Here is a 20,935-nt window from a genome sequence, read left to right on the forward strand (position 1 = left end):
ATGGGTTACTAGTTAAAGAAGAAAATTTTAGAGTCAGGATCTTGGAGATGGTGCCATTTGTGTTAAGGCTTTGAAATTAAAATTTATAAAGGAAGTCAATTTTCCCAAGTGTATAGATTAATGTAAGTATGACCATACTTTAATAGGATGTTCACCTGTCAACTATGAATCAGAACTAGGCCTTTGGATATGTTTTAATTTTAGAACCATTACACTAACATTTTAACACTAGTTTGATATTTAAAATCATTTAGGGAAAATTGATCAGATACTTCATACTTCAATATTTAAAAAGATATTTGGTTTCATTGGTATGAATTTTCACTTTCTGATAAAGATTCCAGCACCTCTGAGATTTAGCTAATATCTTCATCACCTAGTGGCGACCTTCTCCCTCAATCTTAGTTGAGCTGGTGAAAGTTAAAGAGACACACTGTCACCAGCTTTTCCATTTGGTTTAATCTGTCAGACATTAGGCTCCGTTGGAATAGATTTTGATAATCCAAGATCAAATCCAAGACAAGATGAAAGATCTAAAGGCTGCTTTAATAGAGCAGCTTCCTTTTAGTGAGAGAATCCTACTAAAAAGAAAAGCCAAACATTGGTTTAAAACAGTGACCCCAACGGTCTCCCTGTACTCCATTAACACAGAGAATCATATTCACAGAATATTAGCTCTAGAAAGGCCTTTAGAGATCACCTTAGTTCAGGTCTCTAATTCTAAGGGAGAAAATGAAGCTCAAGAGGAAGTTGATACCACCATTAAGTGGAGGAATGTGGATGTAAATCCAGCGTTCTGGTTATCAGTCCAAGACCCTTTCAATACAACCAGCAGGAGGCTATGACTCTAATGTGTTTCTAAGAAAATGGTATATTCTTCCAAATGAAAACATGACACTGTCCTTTTAAATTTTTATTTGGTGTTAAGTAACTCCACAAGAAAACAAAATCAGTTACTCTGGTGTACGTGAAATCAGAACAATACAACCACTTGAAGCAAAAAAGTAGAAACAAATCTCAGCCCAGGAATGGAAAACTGCTATTTCAGTGCTATGGATATGCCACGCGCTTCATACCACAGTGCATTTCAGCATTTTGCCAACCTTTTTTTAATGCTGTTTTGTGTCTATCCATACAAAGAACTAAAAATCACACTTCAACTCTCTTGCTGAAAGCTTCTGAGCCACTTAGGTATGGAAACAAGTAAAGACATAATTTGTTATTGCCCAGACCCTCCCTTCCCCATCCCCTCCCCTTTACAAGGGCTGCCTCTACATCATGATGTGAATGAAGTCAGCACCTCTGCCATTTGGAGCCCTTTCTTGCTAGAGCAGCTCAATTGAAAAGAAAATGAGCTGAAGGTTGTGTTTGAAATGGGTCTATTTGATCTTTGTTACCCTACCCATAATTTCAATAACAATATCTACTGTCCTAATTCAAGGAATTTACAGTCAATTTTTTTTTTGCCTTCACTGTTCATAAATTTTTTTTTTTAATGTAGGTGGTTAACACCTCCCCTTTTTTTAGGAAGCTCCAGAATAAAGTAAGTTACAGAAAAATTTATCCAAAGTTTGTAAATAAATAACAACAACAACAAAAAAAAACCTTTAAAGTGTTAAATGAGTTGCTGCAGAAATACAAACCCTCATATAATTGTATATTTGACTAGATCAAACCTAGCCAATTTAATCAGGGTTTCCAACAGCAAGGACATATATAACTTCCTTGGACGCCTTTACCACCATAGATGGTGTTTTCCATATTATCAATTAATAAAAGGCAACAAAAACCAATTACCTAATCAAAATCAAAGAACATATTTTCAAAGCCAGTTCAGCTCATATTTTAAACAGAATTTGTATAAGTTTTTATTGCCTATCAAAATGAAGAGTTAAGCTTTCAAGTCAACATTGGACTCTCTACACTTCCTGATGTTCTAGACATGCTGCTATTGTATAGATTAGTTCTTAAAATGATGAGTTGGTAAAAACTTAGACCGTTTAGGTTTTGCAAATATTGCTCCTCCTGGCTTCAACATTTTGCATAATATGTTAAAAGCACTAGGAGTTGATAGTCTTGTACAGATATAACTTGACAATGTACTGACTGTCTAGGTTAACAAAAGAAAATTTAAAAGCAAGTCACAGAAAGCAACCATCACTACTGCAATCACACATTTATGCTGAAAATCATTACTCTGCACCCCCCACCCACCCCCACCACACACATAACTTGCCCCTAACATTCTCTCAGAAAACACAAAATGAACTACAAGATCTACTAAATTACAGCCACAACAGCGGCTAACTGCAGCAGCCAAAGATTTCTTTCAAGTGAAGTGTGACCTTTTTTGCATATAAACACTTTAAAATATGAGCATTTTAGATTAGTTCAATAGGCTCAAATTCAATACAGGATGCATTGCAGGTTACACTAAGGTAATCATTTGCAAGGAGACATAGTCCTTATTTCTTGTTAAAAGATTTATCATTCATAAATCCCTGTCCCTCCCCCCAACCCTCATAACATTTTTGGTGTTATTTCTCAGTGTTCATCAGCTTTATAATAGAAGGAAAAGGACAGAGAAGGATAAATAAAGATGGAGGGAGAGAGAGGAGAGAAGGAAGATGAAGAGAGCATAAGAAGATAAGAGAGGAAAAGGGCAGAGAGAAGAGATTGGTCTGAAAAGTTAGAGAGGAGTACAAAAAAGGGGGAGAGAAGAGGAAGGAAGGAGAAAAGAAAATGGAAGAGAGACTGCAACCCCCTCACCATTGCCTCCACACATACCAAAAATTAAAAAAAAATCCTTGGCTTCTCCAGTTAGCAGGAAAATCACAAACCATAGAATCCTCTGTGGGTTTATTTAGGGGGAAAATATCATAAGATAGAAAACACAGTATTCTGTAAGTCTCTAAAGCACAACCTTGTTGTTCCTACTTCAAATTTACATGAGATTTTACCAAATGAAGACTAGACAAGTCATTCATGCTCTTCTCCTGCATTCAGAAAGGCACTGATAAATTACAGTGTTCAGTATTTATCTCCCAGTTCTTAGAGAACAAAGCTAAAATGTGCCAAAAGCTAAAGTCTCTGAATAGCAGAAGGAGTTATAGACACTGCAATGCTAATAAGATAATAGTGGTGAAGCTGCAATTACAAATGAAAATAACTGCAGTTAAGAGGCAAAGAGCAGTGATGCATCTAAGATAAGCACATGCACACTCATTCTTGAATTGACAACACAATCTAGTCTATTTCAAATAGCCAAGAATTGAACAGGTTGGGGGGAAAAATGTTCCAAGAGGAGAGTTATCCTCAACCATAAAATAAGCAAGAAGAGAAAGATAAATACACATCTGAATCAGTTACTTGAAGAGGAAACCCAAGTTGTTGTTTTAGAGTAACAGGTCTCACAAAAAGGAGTTTTCCATCATATATTATTTTTTTTAGACAATTGGTACTACTCTGCAGTTTCATAGATGAGTTCGAGAAAAAAGCTCCTCTTCACAAGGATCAGCCCATTCACCACCACCTTCTGAAGCTGTGTCTTCAGAGTTGGAACTATCACTGGAATATAATTTTTTCCGGAAGCCATTTGATTTTGTTCCAGGGTTTCTTTCTTCTGTACACCTTGCTTCATAAACAGAAGACACCTAAGAACAGACAAACAATTTCCAGAAGGTCTCAAAGTCTATGTTGAATAACTGGTAATTTATTTGTTTTAATGAGCTTGTTTGTGACATATTCCCTTTATATATATTCCTACCTTCCACACTTTGTATAGTGAGAGAAATATCAAAGTGCATAAAGTATCTGTTTCCATATAGTGTGTTCAGTCCTTTGGGTCAAAATGGGCAAGTAGGATAAAAAGTAAATGATAGAGAAGTGGTTTTGTAGAGAAAATGATTTCAACTGGTACTTTAACTGAGGTAGAAAAATTGTGTGTAGGGGAAAGGGGTTGGTAGCTTAGTAGCAGTACAATTCTAAAAAAGAATACTTACTCTATTAAAATCTAGCAGATGCTCTCCATCGTTGGGTATTTCTTTAACATCTGAATATTCTTCCAAGCCATTCTCTCCCTTGGTATTTGTATAACACTCTTATGAATTTTGAATGGAAGAGAACAAAAAAGGGAGGATAAAAGGGAAAGACAAAGTTATTAAACATGTTTTTACATACTATTTACCTTTTAACATTCAGTCTTACAGAGTTCTGCTTGAGGCCTTTGAATGGTTAAGTCATTTGCTGAAGATTATGTAGCTAGCAGGCATCCAAAGTATGACATGAATCATGGTTTTCCACACCTCAAGGCCTGTTTAATTTTCCAAAATATGACACTGCCTTTGGGACCATAGGAAATTATGGGATCATAGATTTAGAGATAGAGGTCTCAAAGGATTTCTAGTCCAAACTCTTTAATTTTCCAGATGAGGAAACTGACAGGCCCAGCAAATTTAAATAACTTCTCTAAAGTTGCCTTGTTAGTGTCAAAGGTAGAACTTAGGACCTCAGGGCAAGAGTGCTTTCTCATTGTACCAAATCCTAACAAGGCAATATGGTGAATAAAGGAAATGGATTATATCTACTTTTTAAATCTTTTAAAAATATATTATTATCTTTAAAACTTATTTTGCATGGGGATAGCAAGGTGGCTCAGTGGATTGAGAACCAGGCCTAGAGATGGGCGGTCCTGGGTTCAGATCTGGCCTCAGATACTTCCTGTGTGACCCTGGGTAAGTCACTTAACACCCACTGCCTATTCTTTACCACTCTTCTACCTTGAACCAATACACAATATTGATTCTAAGACAAAAGTAAATTATTTTGCCATAACTGCAAGTTCATTCACCTTTGCTCCCATTTTTACCATTTTCCTATAGCTCCCTTAAAAAAACAAACTATAAAAACTTATCTGAAAAAACATCCCCCAACAAATGGCCTTTATTTTACTGGAATTAAAGAACAGGGACAGAATTCAACTCAGTAAATATAAATAAGGAATAATGATAGCATGCAATAATTGTTAAATCCCTTAGTGGAAAGGTGTTTCTGGTATGAAAAGTAGATTAGAGGGACATCACACTTTGAAGAAAAAGTCTGACCTATTTTTTTATGGTCCTAGAAATGGAGCAACCAGGCTTCCTGATGGTTTTCAAGGCACTCCAAACAATATCATTATAATTTTCTGGGTTGTTATTTTGAGGAAGTGGGATAGGGAGAAATTAGAGCCCAAATAATCTATACAATCATTCTTCATGATCAGTTCCAAAGCTGTTCAGGCTGCTTCACTGGACATTTATGGACCTACCATGTCATGTCCTCCTGATGTTTGGTTTCAAATGTGTTTTTCTGTTCCTAGAATTACTCTTTCTCATCCATAAAGATATCTCCAGTTCTGCCTAGGCAGGATACTACCATATGTCTATATTGAGATGGGTGATTGTATATTTCCACAACTGGTATGTGCTAAAGGTGCTAAAGAATGTAAACAACTGATGCTCCTTTGACTTTTAGGATGTTCCAACAATACTATCTATGTTAGAGTACTGTAACAGCATAGACATATTCTGAAGTATTTATTGACATGTGGCATAATGTGAACTTAAGTATTGTGAAATATTTTAATAATTAAAAATATCTGTAATTTTTATTCCCCAGGGTAGTAACCCTTCCAATAATTCAAATCCACAACCTCTTTATACTTTGAATACTTCATACTAATGAATGCTTTCATGGATTGCTGTGGGGAAAAGAAAAAATAAAACTAGAAATACCTGACTGCCAACTTTCTAGGCTGATGCTCAAGATGGCCATTGCAAGGGCTATCTATCCTAGGAGGCAGGCCTGAACTCAAAGCCTTCCCAGCTTGGTAAGACCTGTCAGAGCTTATGAGCCAGTCATCTTTGTGTTTGAGAAGGATTTTCCTGTTGAACATTTTTATAAGTACCTCCCTCTTCAAATCCAAAGTACCTCAAAGACTTGGAGATGTACATTAACTGAGCCTTCAATAAATTCCTGCAACTTAAATTTCCCAGAATTAGAGATGGTAAAAGTGAATGCCAAGTTATAGTAAGGAGGTTTTAGGAACTTAAACACATGATCTAGCTAAAGGGAGATTAATAAGGAATTAAATGTATGGGTGCTTGCTATTTTATGGTGATCATAATCCAGTCTCTATTAGGAACTCTTATTCCTATAGGAATGCTTCACAACGCCAGAATTACTGGAATGCTTTCTTCTCCTCCACTACCCCAACCAAACATTATAATGACTGAACTCATTATAAAGAATTACATATAACTCATTCAGGACTACACACTACTTACTAATTCAATACAAATTAAACTTGTATATCAAGAGGTATTTTACTTTACAGTTAATACAGCTCTAAGGACTTAGCCACTACAAGAAAATACTGGAGAAACTATATATATATCATATAAATGTAATCAGAGATTTAAGGTTAATGGGTTTATAATAAAACTCACCCTGTAACAACTGGTCAAAAACCAGAATACCGGAATACCAATATATTTAACATTAACATGGCATGTGGTATAGGTTAATGGTAAAGCACTGGAATAGGAGAGAGGAGAGTAGGAATCCCAACCCATTTTTGCCATAAACTGTGTGATTTAGGGCAAACCATATCCCATTATTTCAGCCTCAATTTCCTTTTTGGTAAAATGGAGAAGTTGGACTATAGTAGCTCCATGATCTCTTTCATATGTCATATTCTACAAATATAATGTGTACATAAGGATGATGTTAATGACTCATCAACAATAAGTAAGGTATGTACTATGAAAGTTTTGATCTAGTTACACTGTCTCACTTGGTAGCCTTTATGGTTACATATTGCAAGGCACTCATTGCAAAATGCAGGACTAGGAATAGGGATGTAGGGTGTGACTGTAGAAGAGGGAAAACATTTATTGTCCTATATAAGGATCAAACCTGCAACAATGACCTTACTTTTAATCTGTTGCTCTCACCAACTAAATTAACCAGTCACAGTACAAACTTGAAGCTAAAGCATACAGAATTTTCAAGAAAGTTAATTCTATCACATCATATGAAAGAAAAGCAACAGATTTATTATACGACAGGCATAATGATACATGCTGGAGGAAATACCAACAATATTAAGATATGGACCTTGCCCTCAAGAAACATCCAGTATAGATGAGGAGACAATACATTAAAATGTACAAAGCCAAATAACAACAATTATAAATAAAAGACAAAAGACATGTCACAGGGCAGCACCTGATTATTTGCAAATGGAGATTATATAAAACCAACTTGATCTATTTCAACTATGTTCCCTACATGCCATGTTTTGAGAAATAGAAAAATAAGTTTAACAAATTAAAATTCTGAGCTTTATTTTGATGAGTTGTTTTGAACACAAAAATTACAAATGTAATAACTTCATTTATTGATAGTCTAGAGATATATACAAAAGATATACAGAATCAAACTGTCAAAGCAACCATTATAGAGCAAAAATGGATGGGGCAACAGCAAAGTGACAGAAGAAACCTCATTGTGATGTGTTAAGAAAAACTTAGAGGCCTAAAGCATAGCTATTAACTATCTGGAACAAAGAGATAGAGTGATGCTTTTGAAAAAGTTTTACTGTGACTAACCCTGTAGAAAATATCTATGGTGTTCAAGAAGAATTTAAGTAGAGAAAAAAAAGCAATGTTGTACAATAGAGAGTATTGGATTGTGAGTTACAAGATCTAGGTTCAAGCCCTAGTTTCCCTACTTATGTCAGTTTCTACATCTGTAAACTGATGGGTATGTATTTTGTTTATAATACATAATTCATGTTCACTCATTTCACTGGGTTATTGTGAGGAGCAAATGAAATAATGTGTATAAAACACTTAGTAAGCATTAAAATGTGCTATTCAAAAATGGGCTACTACAATAACACCCTACAGTATAATGCTTTAAGGATTAAAAACAATTTCTTTCCAATAGCCATGTGAATTAAATAACGTAACTATAGAAGCATAGAAAAGGCTAAGTTGTGTGCTGATCTTTTCACATTATGGTAAAAAGTTAACTCTGAGAGTGATGCACACACTATGTCCATGTATGCTAGGTGTACACTTCATCTAGTTAAATGGAGAAGTACATTTCAGCGTCAGATTTGCTCATGTGCTCGCTGTAAGACTGTTTACCTTCACACTCTGATCCAGGAAAAAGGGGAGAGTACAGCGCTTTTCCCCACCAGCACTGCTTCTCTTGATTGCCACTCATTCCTTGCAGATCAGTATTCAATATAGGAAACTGTTCAGATAAAAGCAAATATAGTAATGAATCAGCATCCCACAAATGGGGTAGGAGTCTAGTACTGAAAACAAAGAAAAATTCTGGCTATTTTCCTGAGAAGATAATCTTGATTTGTAGTCACAAAATAACAAGAACAGTCATGATTGCTCTTTTGATTCCTTCACTGTTACAACAGACATGCTATTGCCTACTGTATGAGGAAGGATGCACCAGATGATAAAGGGTTAAGAAGAGGCAGCATGAGGTGTTGTTTATTTGCAGTATGAACATTTATGAGTCTTTCTTCTTGGAACCTTACTGAAATGTTTTAAACTATAAAATGGGGGTAATACCACATGTACTTTTCTTACAGGTTTGTGTGAAGAAAGCTCTTTGTTAATTCTAACACTTCATGTAAATGTTAAGTGCTAGACATTGCCTATAGTTAATGAATAATTAGGGACTTCTTTGGGAGAAATAATTGAGGAAAAAAGAACCTGAGGAATCACTTGCTACCTTAATAATTTAGGCACATACTAAAAACTAATGTAAGAACACTTGAATATGAGCAAAAAATGGTCACTGGAGGAAGAAACAGGTGTGTTCCAGTTATGTAGGTGCCTTTTGATTTGCACAACTCATTCACTTGTAAAGCTGGGATTAAAAATCCACCTAGATCAGATATCTAGTCTTCATGTAGTACACCAAGAAGCAAAAATTGAAGTACTTCTAATTCTGGTACAGAGAATATAGGGCATATAAAAAGTATATATAGAAAACTCACCACTGATGCATCAATAGTTCTAATTATATAAACATTAAAAACATTATTTGTAAGATGTTGTATTAATCACTGGGGTTACAAAAATGAGAAACTACATAGTTTTTATTCTTAAGGAATTTAAACTCTAATAGTAGAGCATGATATACACTAAAATGAATACCACAACGTAGATTTTAATGGAATAAAGAAGAGAACAAGATGAAGTATTCTCAGAAAATTTAAGGAGGAAGAGATGATTCAATTTTCCATTTTTTGGCTATGCTTGAAAAACACAGAAAAGGTCTAAAAATAATAGTGTCATATGTAAGTTGTGAAAATACTAAAATAAATTTAAGAAAACATGAACAATGAAAGGAAATGATTTGAACCACAAAATCTTATGGTTGGAAGGGCCCTTAGGTATCATCTGGTTTAACACCTACTTCAAACATGAATCTACTGTATATAACACTCACAAGGTGTCAACCAGTGTCCCTGGAAGGTCATGTTCATCATCAATCCCTTACTTTGCCTTAAATAGGAAGTTGCTAACCATAAATCAAAACCTGCATTTGTTCTTTTTTATAGTGCCTACAAAAGGCTTTATACCTCAGTGTTCAATGAATGTATACTCTCTTCAGAAAAAATGTTGGAACTTATCTATGTTGCTTGACAAAAAGACCAAAAATGTTTCTGAAAATAAACATATTCTATCTACTGAGAAAACCCAAGCCAACAACATTTTATGTAAAGACCCTCTCTCCAATTTTAGTTGAGCAGAAGGAAATAAGGAAGAAAGAAAAAATACTGATAAGGCACCTGGGTTTCACTAAATGTGCCAAATTTATTTGTAGTAGAAAGCAGACAGAAAATAGTAATAAAATACTAAATAGAATTAATAAAGTTAAAGATAATGAATGATTGCTTTGTTTGTTCAAAGGACAAAGAAGGTGTTAAGGAATATTATTATATACCCACAAACTGATGCTTCTTAAGTTGGTGAGCTATTTCACATGTCCTCAAGCAAACTGTGTATTAGCAAGGGTCTATGGGACATGATAGGGTAGTGGCTCCGAACCTCTGATCTGTGAAGTTATTTCACGGAGTACACAAATAACTGAATATATCTTCTGTAGATTGACTAATATGTCATGAACATATATGTATTATTTAAAATACATGAAGATGTGATTAAAATACAAATTCATTTAAAAGCATCCTTCATTATATCTATTTTCTGAATCACTGGATACTAATAATATGATATATTTACTATCATGTCAGAAATTTTTTTATGTTAATAAGGAGTCCATCTGAGAAAAGATTGGGGAAACCACTGGCATAAGGTATTGGGAGATTATTTAAGAGGTGAATTTATTATACTACTAGGACATATATGAATTCTTTATTTTGAGAGCTTCTTCATAGATGTACAACTGTACTTAAGAAATTAGTGGTATAATAGAGAGAGCCTTGGCTTAAGAGAGAAAAATCCTACCTCTGACACTTAATGTTAGCCATATGACCATAGGTAGTCAATTTTTCTGCTTTACATTCAATTTCTTTTGTAAAATGAGGGAATTTTACCAAATGGCCTTTGGTTTCCTTCCAGTTCTAAAATGATGTGACCTATAGTTCTATAATCCTTGGTGTCAGAAAACTGAGAAAAAGAAATGATACTGTATGAAGTAAATATTTCTTTGAAAGTTCTTACACTGGAAACAATGCAAATACTAAAAAATACAAGGAAAACTATGGCAAAAATAAGAGATAAAGGAACATCCATCCATAGAACAACTAAATATTTGAGTTCTAGTTGTAAAATAATTTGGCTGCACAGAGATTTCTACTTGGAGATCCTGTATATTAGGTACTAGCAAAGTCCACTAGAAGATGGATGTCTTTTAAATTATATACCATTTACACTTCAGTCAGACATCAAGAGCTATACTATGTCAAATCCTAGAAATCTTGTTATCTATCATTCAATACTACTATGCCCCAAGACCATCAACTCTGAAGTTTATATTTTGTCTCACATTCCTTGGTGGGTTGTGCATATAATTCTTCATATTCTTGACTTGCTGCTTTTTGAAAATTTAACACCTATTTTGGCTTCTCTTACTTCCTGATCCAGCCTAAACTCCATGGATAGTCAATCTGATAGCAGGCTTTTCACTATTAGAAGATCTTTTAACTTTGCTGACTTTCCATCATTCTAATCTTATTAATTCCCAATTCTATATAACCTCCCATCATATGCACATGCCTGTACATGCATTGCTAAGCATGCTGATAAAGTAAATCAGAGGAGTCAGAATTTCATTCACTATAAATTATACTGCAGTCTTACTAGGGCTAGGTAACCCTTTTACATATAATTTATAAGACCATCAGATCTAGAGCTTGAAGGGAATTTTAAGGTATCACTTGAGGGAAACAAAAGATCATTTGATCCAACTAATTCATTTTTACAGATAACTAAATTGAGGCACAGAGAAATTAAGTGATTTGTTCCCATTAATACTAGTAAGTGGCAGAAATAAAATCAGAACAAGCCCCTCTAATACTAAATTCAAGTTTTTTCTACTATATATTGTCTTATATATGAACTCCCTATCCTACTCTTATAATGCCTCAGCTTTCTCCTCGCCTTACTGAAGACAGTGAATGCTTTGTAAATCTTAAAATATTTCATAAATATAAGCTATCAATGTCAGAAATTCCTCTAACTCTTTATTCTTGGGCACTCATATTTAAGAATTTCTCTGCCTTCACCCATTTTCTATTTCCCTCTTGTCTCTGATGAATGACTTTCCTGGCCAAAGCTCTCTTCCACCTGTACTCAATCCTACTGTCTCCCATTTTCTTTGGGATTTCTCTCAATTATAACTCCCTCTCTGTATTTTCACTATTTCTCTTTCTATTGGCCTCTTCTCTGTACCATGGTCAGCTTTCTCTTTTCAGAAAACAAAAATAAAAACTTCTCTCAAGCTCATCTCCCACTTCTCCTTCCTTTCTCTGCCAAACTGGTTCTAATATTACCATTTGACCAGAAAGTACTCTCTCAAAAGGCAATTATCTTTTAACTTTCAACTCTTTACTGAACTCTCTGTATCATCTGAAGTGTGGAGAGCTGTCATACCCTCGCTGACTGACAGAGTTGCATTTTGGGAAATGAAGGATACAGAACAGCCTTCCAAAAAGATGAGGCATCCACTCAAGCCTCCTCTGTCTGACTTCTCCCTCTAACTTTCCTTATTAATGGAATTGTTCTCTTCCCAGTACAGGAGAAATAATATCAGAGCAAATACTTACAAGGTTAACATACATATGTCCCACTTTAATCCCCCCAGATTATTACCCTAAAAAGATTACATTCACAGAATTAAAACCCAAAGTTCACTACCCATTACCCCTCCCTTTTCTCTCTAAGCAGAGGCACACTCATATGCCCCACACCCACTGCTAGCCAAACACATAAGCACCACAAATCAATCACTCCTCTGAAGCACAAGCTACTGACACACTTCACTGGTTTGTTATGTTTATGATAACCAGGCAACATTGTCAAGGTGCCTTAATTAAACACAAGAAAAATGTAACTTGGAAATTGAGGAAAATTCCAGTTCTGATCTGCTTTAAATTATCCTCTAAGCCCATACCTCACTACGAAATGTTTCATTATCCATCTCCTAAGTAATTGTGATTGTGAAAGCTGATCAAAGGCAACAATGATTCTCCTAGCTGGTCATCCCACAGGTCAGGGGGAACTAACCTCCAGATCACCCTATCCAAGTCATTCATCTCCATCATGAATATTTCTGTTGTGGCAACATGGTAAATGATCAAAGAATGTTGATTAAGTGATTTGTTAATGTGTGACACATTCAATTATCTGTAGAAGATCATGCATGTTGAAAAATGATTCTGTGCCAGAAAAGTATGTACTCACTGAAGTTATAAAATAAACGCAAACCCTGTGCAATGGCAGAACAACTGCATGTTGCCTAATCACAGGTCTGAGCACTCAGTTGTCTCTCATCTCTTCATTATTTGTCTGACTGCTCCACCTAGACAGAAGGACCCCTGACTTTGAAAGACTGCAGGCTCAGCACCCAAAATATTGGTGACCCTATCACAATTTATAGGGTGATTAAAAATTGTATATCCTTTATTCTACTATCCTACAATGAACATGCTATGACTTATCCTGCCCTTTATATGTTGAGAGGAACACTCTTACAGGGTAACAGGCATATTCTCTGTGAAATGTTAAAAACTTACATAAGAGACTCCATTATAGGTTAGATTAATGGTAATGCAAATTCATTCAGTGTCTGATGATGAGCTTTAATGAGTTTAACGAGGTTTGTATTCTTTGCTACATTACCCAAAAAGACTGAATAAACTAAGAGTAGATTCTCTGGTCCACAACAGATAAATGACCAAAGGATTTAAATAGTTTTCAAAGGAATACAAAATAATAATTATTTGAAAAATGTTCAGCTATCACGAAGAACCAAAAATGCAAAATTCAAAACAATTTTTAGGCACAAGTTCCTTTATCAAATTGGAAAAATAATAAGAAAATAGAAATAAAAAAGAAGAAACAATAAAACTAAAAGTGTTTGGGTTGTGAAGAAACAAGTACATTCACTCATTCCTTTGAAAACTACAAAGTGTAATAATATCTTTTGGAAAGAAAACTGGCAGTATACAATAAAAGTTATAAAAATAATCATGCTTTATAAGCCAATAGTTACAGTGCTGCAAATATATTCTGAAGGTGTCATGAAAAGAAATATCTACTCAACTATGTCATGTAGCATTATATTGGAAACAATCTAAATTTCTAAAAATAGAGGAATAGCTGATTAAACTAAAGTCCATTAAACATAATGTAATACTATTAGGCAATTAAGATGGCTAAGTATGAAAAATACAAAGACATTTGGAAAGACCTTAATGAAATATGGAGAAAAAAATTAGAACTGGAAGAATGGAATACTCAAAATAAGAGTGAATGAGAATGAACAAAGTATTTTGATGAGAACAGAGTAACTGAAAAAATACAATTATACTTGATGCCTTGAGATTAATTTAAATATAAGTAGTTAATAAAGCAGCTAGATGGCTTAGTGGATAAGAGTGCTGGGCTTGGATTCAAGGAGACCTGAATTAAAATTTGGCTCCAGACACTTATTATATGACCCTGGGCAAGTCACTTAACCACTGTTTGCCTTAAATCACTGGAGAAGGAAATGGCAAACCATTCCAGAATCTTTGCAAAGAAAACCTCATCAACAGTATTAGCATGCCATGGAATCACAAAGAGTTGGACATAACTGAAAAAGTTACTAACAAGTTTACTTGGGGGCCTTGATGATCAATGTTAAATTTTTAATAAAATAATTAAATAAAAATGTTTTCCAAACTACATGTGGTAAGAAAAAAATAACCAAGTTCCTAACAAATCTGACTCAGCTATTACCTGATTTTTATTGTTCAGTTGCTTTAATAATGCCTGACCCTCTGTGACTCCATTTGTGATTTTCTTGGCCAAGATACTAGAATGGGTTGCCATTTCCTTCTATAGTTATTATTACTGGATTAACTATTAACTATTAACTGGATTAACTATTATTAATATGTTAAAATATATTATCAGCTAGAAATCAATCATTGATTTCCTAGGAACCCTTAGTGAAATGTCACCATCTCCCTCAGTCAACAAATTCCATAAGTTTTTTTAATCACAATGCCATTTAAACTCCTTTTTTGCCTAATAAAAGCAATGCTATGAATTCATAATGCATTTTACAGTTGACAAAATATGTTCTTCATAACAATACTGTGGAATAGAGAGTGTGATTATTATTCCCATTATGAAGATGAGGAAATGAGTTTCAAAGAGGTGAAATCTTTTCTCAGAATCCCACTGTAGAGGAATAATGAGATTTGGAGCCCAGATCTTCTGGCATTAAGTTCAGGATTTTGGCAGGATTGAGAAGGAAAAGTGAATTCTAAGATTCTAATTTGGTGTCCAAACCTGTCTTTATCCTGGTCACATACTTCATATTTGTAGAGTCTTTGCTTTTTCCGTTTTATTATCTTGGTCAATTTCTGTATTGGTATCTTTTTCATCTCTTTGATTACTCATTCTAATCTTTTTCTTGTCCTTCCACTATTTTTATATTTTCCTATAGTAACCAGACTGAAGGAAGTATTTCTGGTGCAAAGGAACACAATTCTATAAATGGGTAGAATGTTTTATATTTCATTTATAATATTTTTTCTGATACCCAAGACTTTTAATTTGGTCAGCTCACTTCCTCATTTCTTTAGCCTTTACAATCTGATTTCTTTTTAAGTCCAGCATTTGATTGCAGCTGTTCTTTCAAAGATTGCCAAAGATCTTATCATTGCTAAATTCAGTGTCCTTTCCTCAGATCTCATTGTCCTTGACCTTTCTACAGATTTCAACATTGTTGACCATCTCCTTCTGAGATACTTTAAGTTATACTGCTTTCTCCTGATTCTCCTATCTCTATGACTGTACCTTCTTGGTCTTATTTACTGGCTCACCATTCTCCTCATACTTTCTAACTGTGGGTGTCCCCCAAGGCTCTGTCCTGGACTCTTTGCATACTTTCTTTCTTGGTAATCTTTTCTGCTTCCATATTTCAATATTCACCTTTATACAAATGATTTACAAATTTAAATTTACATTTCTAATCTTTTCCCTCTTGTCCTTCATTCCCAAATGCCTTTAAAACATTTATACCTTTTGGTGCCAGGAGAATAGCTTACTCTCAGGCCCAAAAAAGTGAACTGATTATCTTCCCCCTGAATATACTATTCCACCCAACTTCCCTAAATAAGAAACTTCAGTCATCTATGACTTTTCTTTTTCTCACCATGCACTTAAAATCATTGCCAAAATCTATGAATTTTACCATGATCACATTTTTAATATTTGTCCCTTTCCCTCTAGCAACATGATCTTGTCATGACCTCTCACTTGGACTTTGTAGTCCCTAAACTGCCATCTCTGCTTGATTTAAAATCCCTTTTCTAGTTTCTATGCATCTGTGCATGCCATATCTGGACCTTAAAATTCACTTCATCTCTACCTTTCAAAATCCTTCACTTTTTTCAAGTCTCAGTTCCTTTCCCTTTCTCCCATTATAATTACTCAACGAGCAAGGCATACCACCCTTCCTTTCACTTCTGACCCCTACAGGATATAATCAGTTATGCCACAATCTCTGGTATAAAGTTGATGTTTAATAAGTGCTTCCCTAGAATTCTTAACATTTTTAGTAAAATTAAATTAAGAATATGTATATATTTTTGAAAGTAATTGAATTCACTTAATTCTTAAAATTGTATAATGTCTTTTAAAAAGTCTTTCTATAATGTAGTTATAAAACAAATGTAATTAAAAGTACACACACACATCAAAAGAAGCTATACTTTACATATGTATTTAACCTTGAGAGTAAGAGATGACTCCCTGACTCAAGTTTCTTCCTAAAGCACAGGTCTGACCATGTTAAAATTCAGTTCAATAAACTTCAGTGGCTTCCTATCACCAACAATATCAAATATATACTTCTATGTGGCTTTTAAAGTCCTTCCTAACCTTTCCAGTCTTCTTACATCATACTTTACAAAATATATTCTGCAATCTGGTCTCTGTGTTGTTCCTAAACAACAGGAGTCAGTTTTTTGACTCCATGCATTTTCACTGGCTATTCCCCATGCCTGGAATTCTTTCCCTAATCTTTTTCTCCTCATTTTCTTCAGTAATAGCTAAAACCCTACCTTTAATAAGAAGCCTTTCCTGATCTCCTTTAATATTAGTGTCTTCCTCAAATATTACTTATTTTGTATATATTTTGTCTGTAAATCTTGAAATTTCTCAGACTTGTGAATGTTAAAAATTTCCACATTGAGGAACCCTCCATTGGAACAAATTCCCTACTGGGAAACATTCCCCATTTTGATGTGAGAACTCACCAGGATCAGAAATGGGAGGACCTTTACTCCACCCATACTTAAGACTGCTTTAGGGAAGAAAAATCCTTGCTAAACAATGAAAGTACTTGGACCCATGCTTATAATAAGGCAAGGAGTTCTTTGAGCCATGCCTGTTTTTTAGAATTGATACAATGAGATACTAGGTACCTAAAAGGGTCAGGCAAGTTTTCTCTTAATGAGATTAGCTGATTCAGCTGTGTTTTCACTGGTTCAGACTTACTGAGGAGATTAGTCGACTTAGCAGGAATTCAGATGGGCAGTCCTTTGGAAAATGTCTACAGTGATTGGTAAATGTAAGGACTTAGGGGAGGTGACATAGGAGAAAAACCCCTATATAAGAAAAAGCAGAATCACTTGAAAAAAGAATCCTTTTGGAGAAAGCTCTTATGAGGATCGCTTGGGAAGAATCTCTTGAGAGAGGCTCTGGAGAAGGGAAGCTCTTGGAGGACAATCTCTAAGGAGGTCTTGCTGGAGCCCCTCTGAGGGGACTCTGTCCCTCTGGAGGCTCTGGAGAGAGGCCCTTTAAAACAGTCTCTGGCTGGATCTCTCTTTGAGGAGGACTCTGGCTGGAACTCTCTCTGGTGAAATCAGCTGAGATGGAGCTGGCCTGGTGTCCCTAGAATCCTTGCTTAGACAGACCTTATGGTGAGTGATAAAAGACTAACTGACTGATCTCTCTCTTAAGACTCAGGTCTAGGCCATGTTGGCTTAAGGCCCTTCATACTTATTTCCTTTTTCTCTCTCTCTCTTTCTTTGATTACTCATTGTATTATTAATTAAATTCTCTATAAAACCCAGTTGACTTGGGCATATTGAATAATTGGGAATATTTCCCTGGTGACCACCTTATATTTGATTTAAAAACCAAGACACTGTAGTGAAACATATTTTCTGTGGTCACAATTTACTCACCCTCTCTTATATCTAGCATAATTTGTATCTTCCACCATTTTAACTGCTACAGTTTATGACCTTCAACTACAGTTTAAGGCTCTAAATCATTTTAAATGTTACATGTCTGTACACAGTTGTTTACATGCTGTCTCCCTCTTAAGAATATGAGTTCCTTTAGAACAGGGGCTATCTTTTGCCTTCCTTCAACTATCTCGCACTTGGAACATAGTGCTTAATAAATGCTTATTAACTGAATGACTAGATCCTCCATTTTCTTCCACATAACACAGAAGCAGGGAAAAAATTTGAAATGTGAAGAAAGGCATGTACTCTCAATAAGAGCTACCTTTATTAAGAAAAAATTTCTAAACGGACCTCACTTTTAGGTTCTAAACCTCATCGGGTTTCTTTTGTGCAGCACGAAGGAAAAATATTGGCCTGGGAATAAGAAGACCTGGGTTTTGTTTTTGTTCTGGCACTAACTGGTGATGAAACTTTATGGCAATTCCTTCTTTATAAAATGAGAGGGTTAGAATATATAATGTTTTAAGGTCTCAATCTGCAATATGAATCTGTGGTTCTAAGATGGAATATCAGAGGGATTCAGGGCAATTGCTCCTTAGTTTTACAAAATATAAGTAACTGGATGATCCCAAAGTGTATAATGGATATTTATTGGTAGTTAGGGCCTCTTCTAGAAAAATCAATACTTCTGATAAACTTAACTCACAGATACAATGACAAGTTAGAAAGTGTAAGGATATGGTAATGCTACAATGTGAGCTCTCTTTTTTTCTTTCCATAGTGAACCCAAATGAGAAGGATATAAACCACAGAGAAATGGCTGAATAAGATGTACAGAAAGAAAGCTAATATCACCCTTTGCCCCCCACATTATTTCAAATTTCAGCTTCTCTATGCAGTTACTTTTGAGTTATTTTGCTTTAGTTTTCAGGAATGTTCATGATCAGAGGATAGACTGAAAAGTTAAAACCAATTCAACAAGTCAAAACTGAAGTGCAGAAAACAGGTAAATTATGCAGGATACAAAGAAGCTAAAGATCTGCTCTAAAACAGAGACATGGTGTAGTAGAAAAAGCACATGATTAGTAATTAGGGAGACTATCATTCTAACTTTGGCTCTGTAGCTAACACTGTGACATGAGGAATGACATACCTCTCTAAGTTGTTTTTCATGTCAAAAAAAGGAGTTAAGAGTAGATGGCCTCTCAAGTCCTTTCCAGCTCTAAAATATGTTTGATATTGTGATACTAAACATTAGTAGGGACCAATTCTTTATCTAAATGCACCAACTTTTAATGTTGATATTAAGATTGTTATACAATGTGAAAAAGCTTAAAAGTACATTTTAACCCAAATATATTGACAGTCTGATGTAATAATGATCTTACATATTTAGATTAGACAGATGTAGCCAAATGCAAAATGAAAAGAATACAAATTGGCTAATCCTCATATGCCACTCCAAGGTGATTAAAGAAACATTCAGAATTGATGATGAGTTTTTTCAAAAGTAGAGCTTATAACATTATATGGCAGTGAGTTTAATAAACTAATTTAAGAATGTAATTATATTTCTTTCTTTTTTTTTTAAACCCATACCTTCTGTCTTGGAGTCAATACTGTGTATTGGCTCCAAGGCAGAAGAATGGTAAGGGCTAGGCAATGGGGGTCAAGTGACTTGCCCAGGGTCACACAGCTGGGAAGTGTCTGAGGTCACATTTGAACCTAGGACCTCCCATCTCTAGGCCTGGCTCTCAATCCACTGAGCCACCCAGCTGCCCCCTATATTTCTTTCTTTTAAAAAATCCCTTACTTTCAGTCTTGGAACAAATACTATGTATTGATTCCAGGACAGAAGAGTGAAAAGGGCTAGGCAATGGGGATTAAGCGACTTGCCAGGGTCACACAGCTAGGAAGTGTCTGAGGCCATATTTGAACCCAGGCCTTCCTGTCTAAGCTTGACTCTCAATACACTGAGCCACCCAGCTGCCCCCTGTAATTATAATTTAAATACAAAGATGAAAATTTTATTAGTAGACCTTAAAGGATGTTGATCTGGATTATAAATTTAAAAACATCTAAGAAAATGCCAATGATTAACGTTATTAAGTGTCTTATGTGAAAAAATATATAGTAACAACAATATAAGATGTAACTTGGAAAAAAATCAGTTTAGTATTTTAAAAGTAAAGCACAACAGATTAATATTACCATGACAAACTCCTGTGTTGAGACTTGTGATTGGAGATACATGGCAGTAATGAAAAAATTGTTATTCAAGTATGGTGTGATTAAATCCAGAGGAATAGCCTGGAATTATTTCAAAACAGAAAATGTTTGCCTTTTCCTCTAGGAAATTATTCTAACCTTGTTAGTATTATAAGTTTCTCTTTGGATATGTCACAGTTGTTTAACTATAAACTGTGTAAGATTTCTTTGATACCTAACAATGGCTGCATGATGAACACTCATATATTCTCATACTTTGGCAGTGAGTGTATATACCCAAGTACTTCTCAAAAAGCTGCCATTTTGTAAAGTAAAGGCATTGCCATACTTATACTTTGAAGAGAAACATGCCAATCTATTTTTTTTTGTAAAACACATTAAAATTTATTAACTATTGCTACTAAGAATCAATTAGTTCTTGAACCATTTCTTGGTAGGAAATGAGAACTGACCATTAATGGAAATTTCCATTAATGAAATATAGTAAAATATATTAATGGAATTCTTTAAATTAAGTAAATTTTCTCAAAATAATATTCAATAAAATATCAATAGCATTTTCCATAAAACCTTGTTCAGGTATGCAAGAGTACCTTGACAAACATCCCCACCAATAAATGGGCATATAAAATATTACAGGATGGCGGCAAGCTTGGACTGTGATAGATTACTTGTGTCACAGGTGACTAGCTA

At 34.8% G+C, this 20,935-nt stretch overlaps 1 protein-coding gene across 10 annotated transcripts in view; it reads right to left on the minus strand.

Annotated features, from left to right (window-relative positions):
- Positions 1-898: 898 nt before the first annotated feature.
- KIAA0232 (KIAA0232 ortholog) overlaps positions 899-20,935 on the minus strand; it is a 105,957-nt gene continuing 85,920 nt past the window's right edge. For 8 of the 10 annotated variants that reach the window (XM_056802400.1, XM_056802402.1, XM_007496767.3 and 5 more), the window contains 3 exons: positions 8,196-8,304; positions 4,002-4,099; positions 899-3,653 (listed from right to left, as the gene is read on the minus strand). In XM_056802400.1, the coding sequence (XP_056658378.1) occupies positions 3,474-3,653; positions 4,002-4,099; positions 8,196-8,304 (387 nt within the window). In that variant the 3' untranslated portion in view covers positions 899-3,473. Of the gene's footprint in view, positions 3,654-4,001; positions 4,100-8,195; positions 8,305-20,935 lie in introns of those variants that run through there. The other 2 variants (XM_007496765.3, XM_056802401.1) reach the window with 2 other exon arrangements.

The sequence above is a fragment of the Monodelphis domestica genome, chromosome 6 (genome assembly GCF_027887165.1).
Source record: "Monodelphis domestica isolate mMonDom1 chromosome 6, mMonDom1.pri, whole genome shotgun sequence".
Classification (NCBI taxonomy): Eukaryota; Metazoa; Chordata; class Mammalia; order Didelphimorphia; family Didelphidae; genus Monodelphis; species Monodelphis domestica.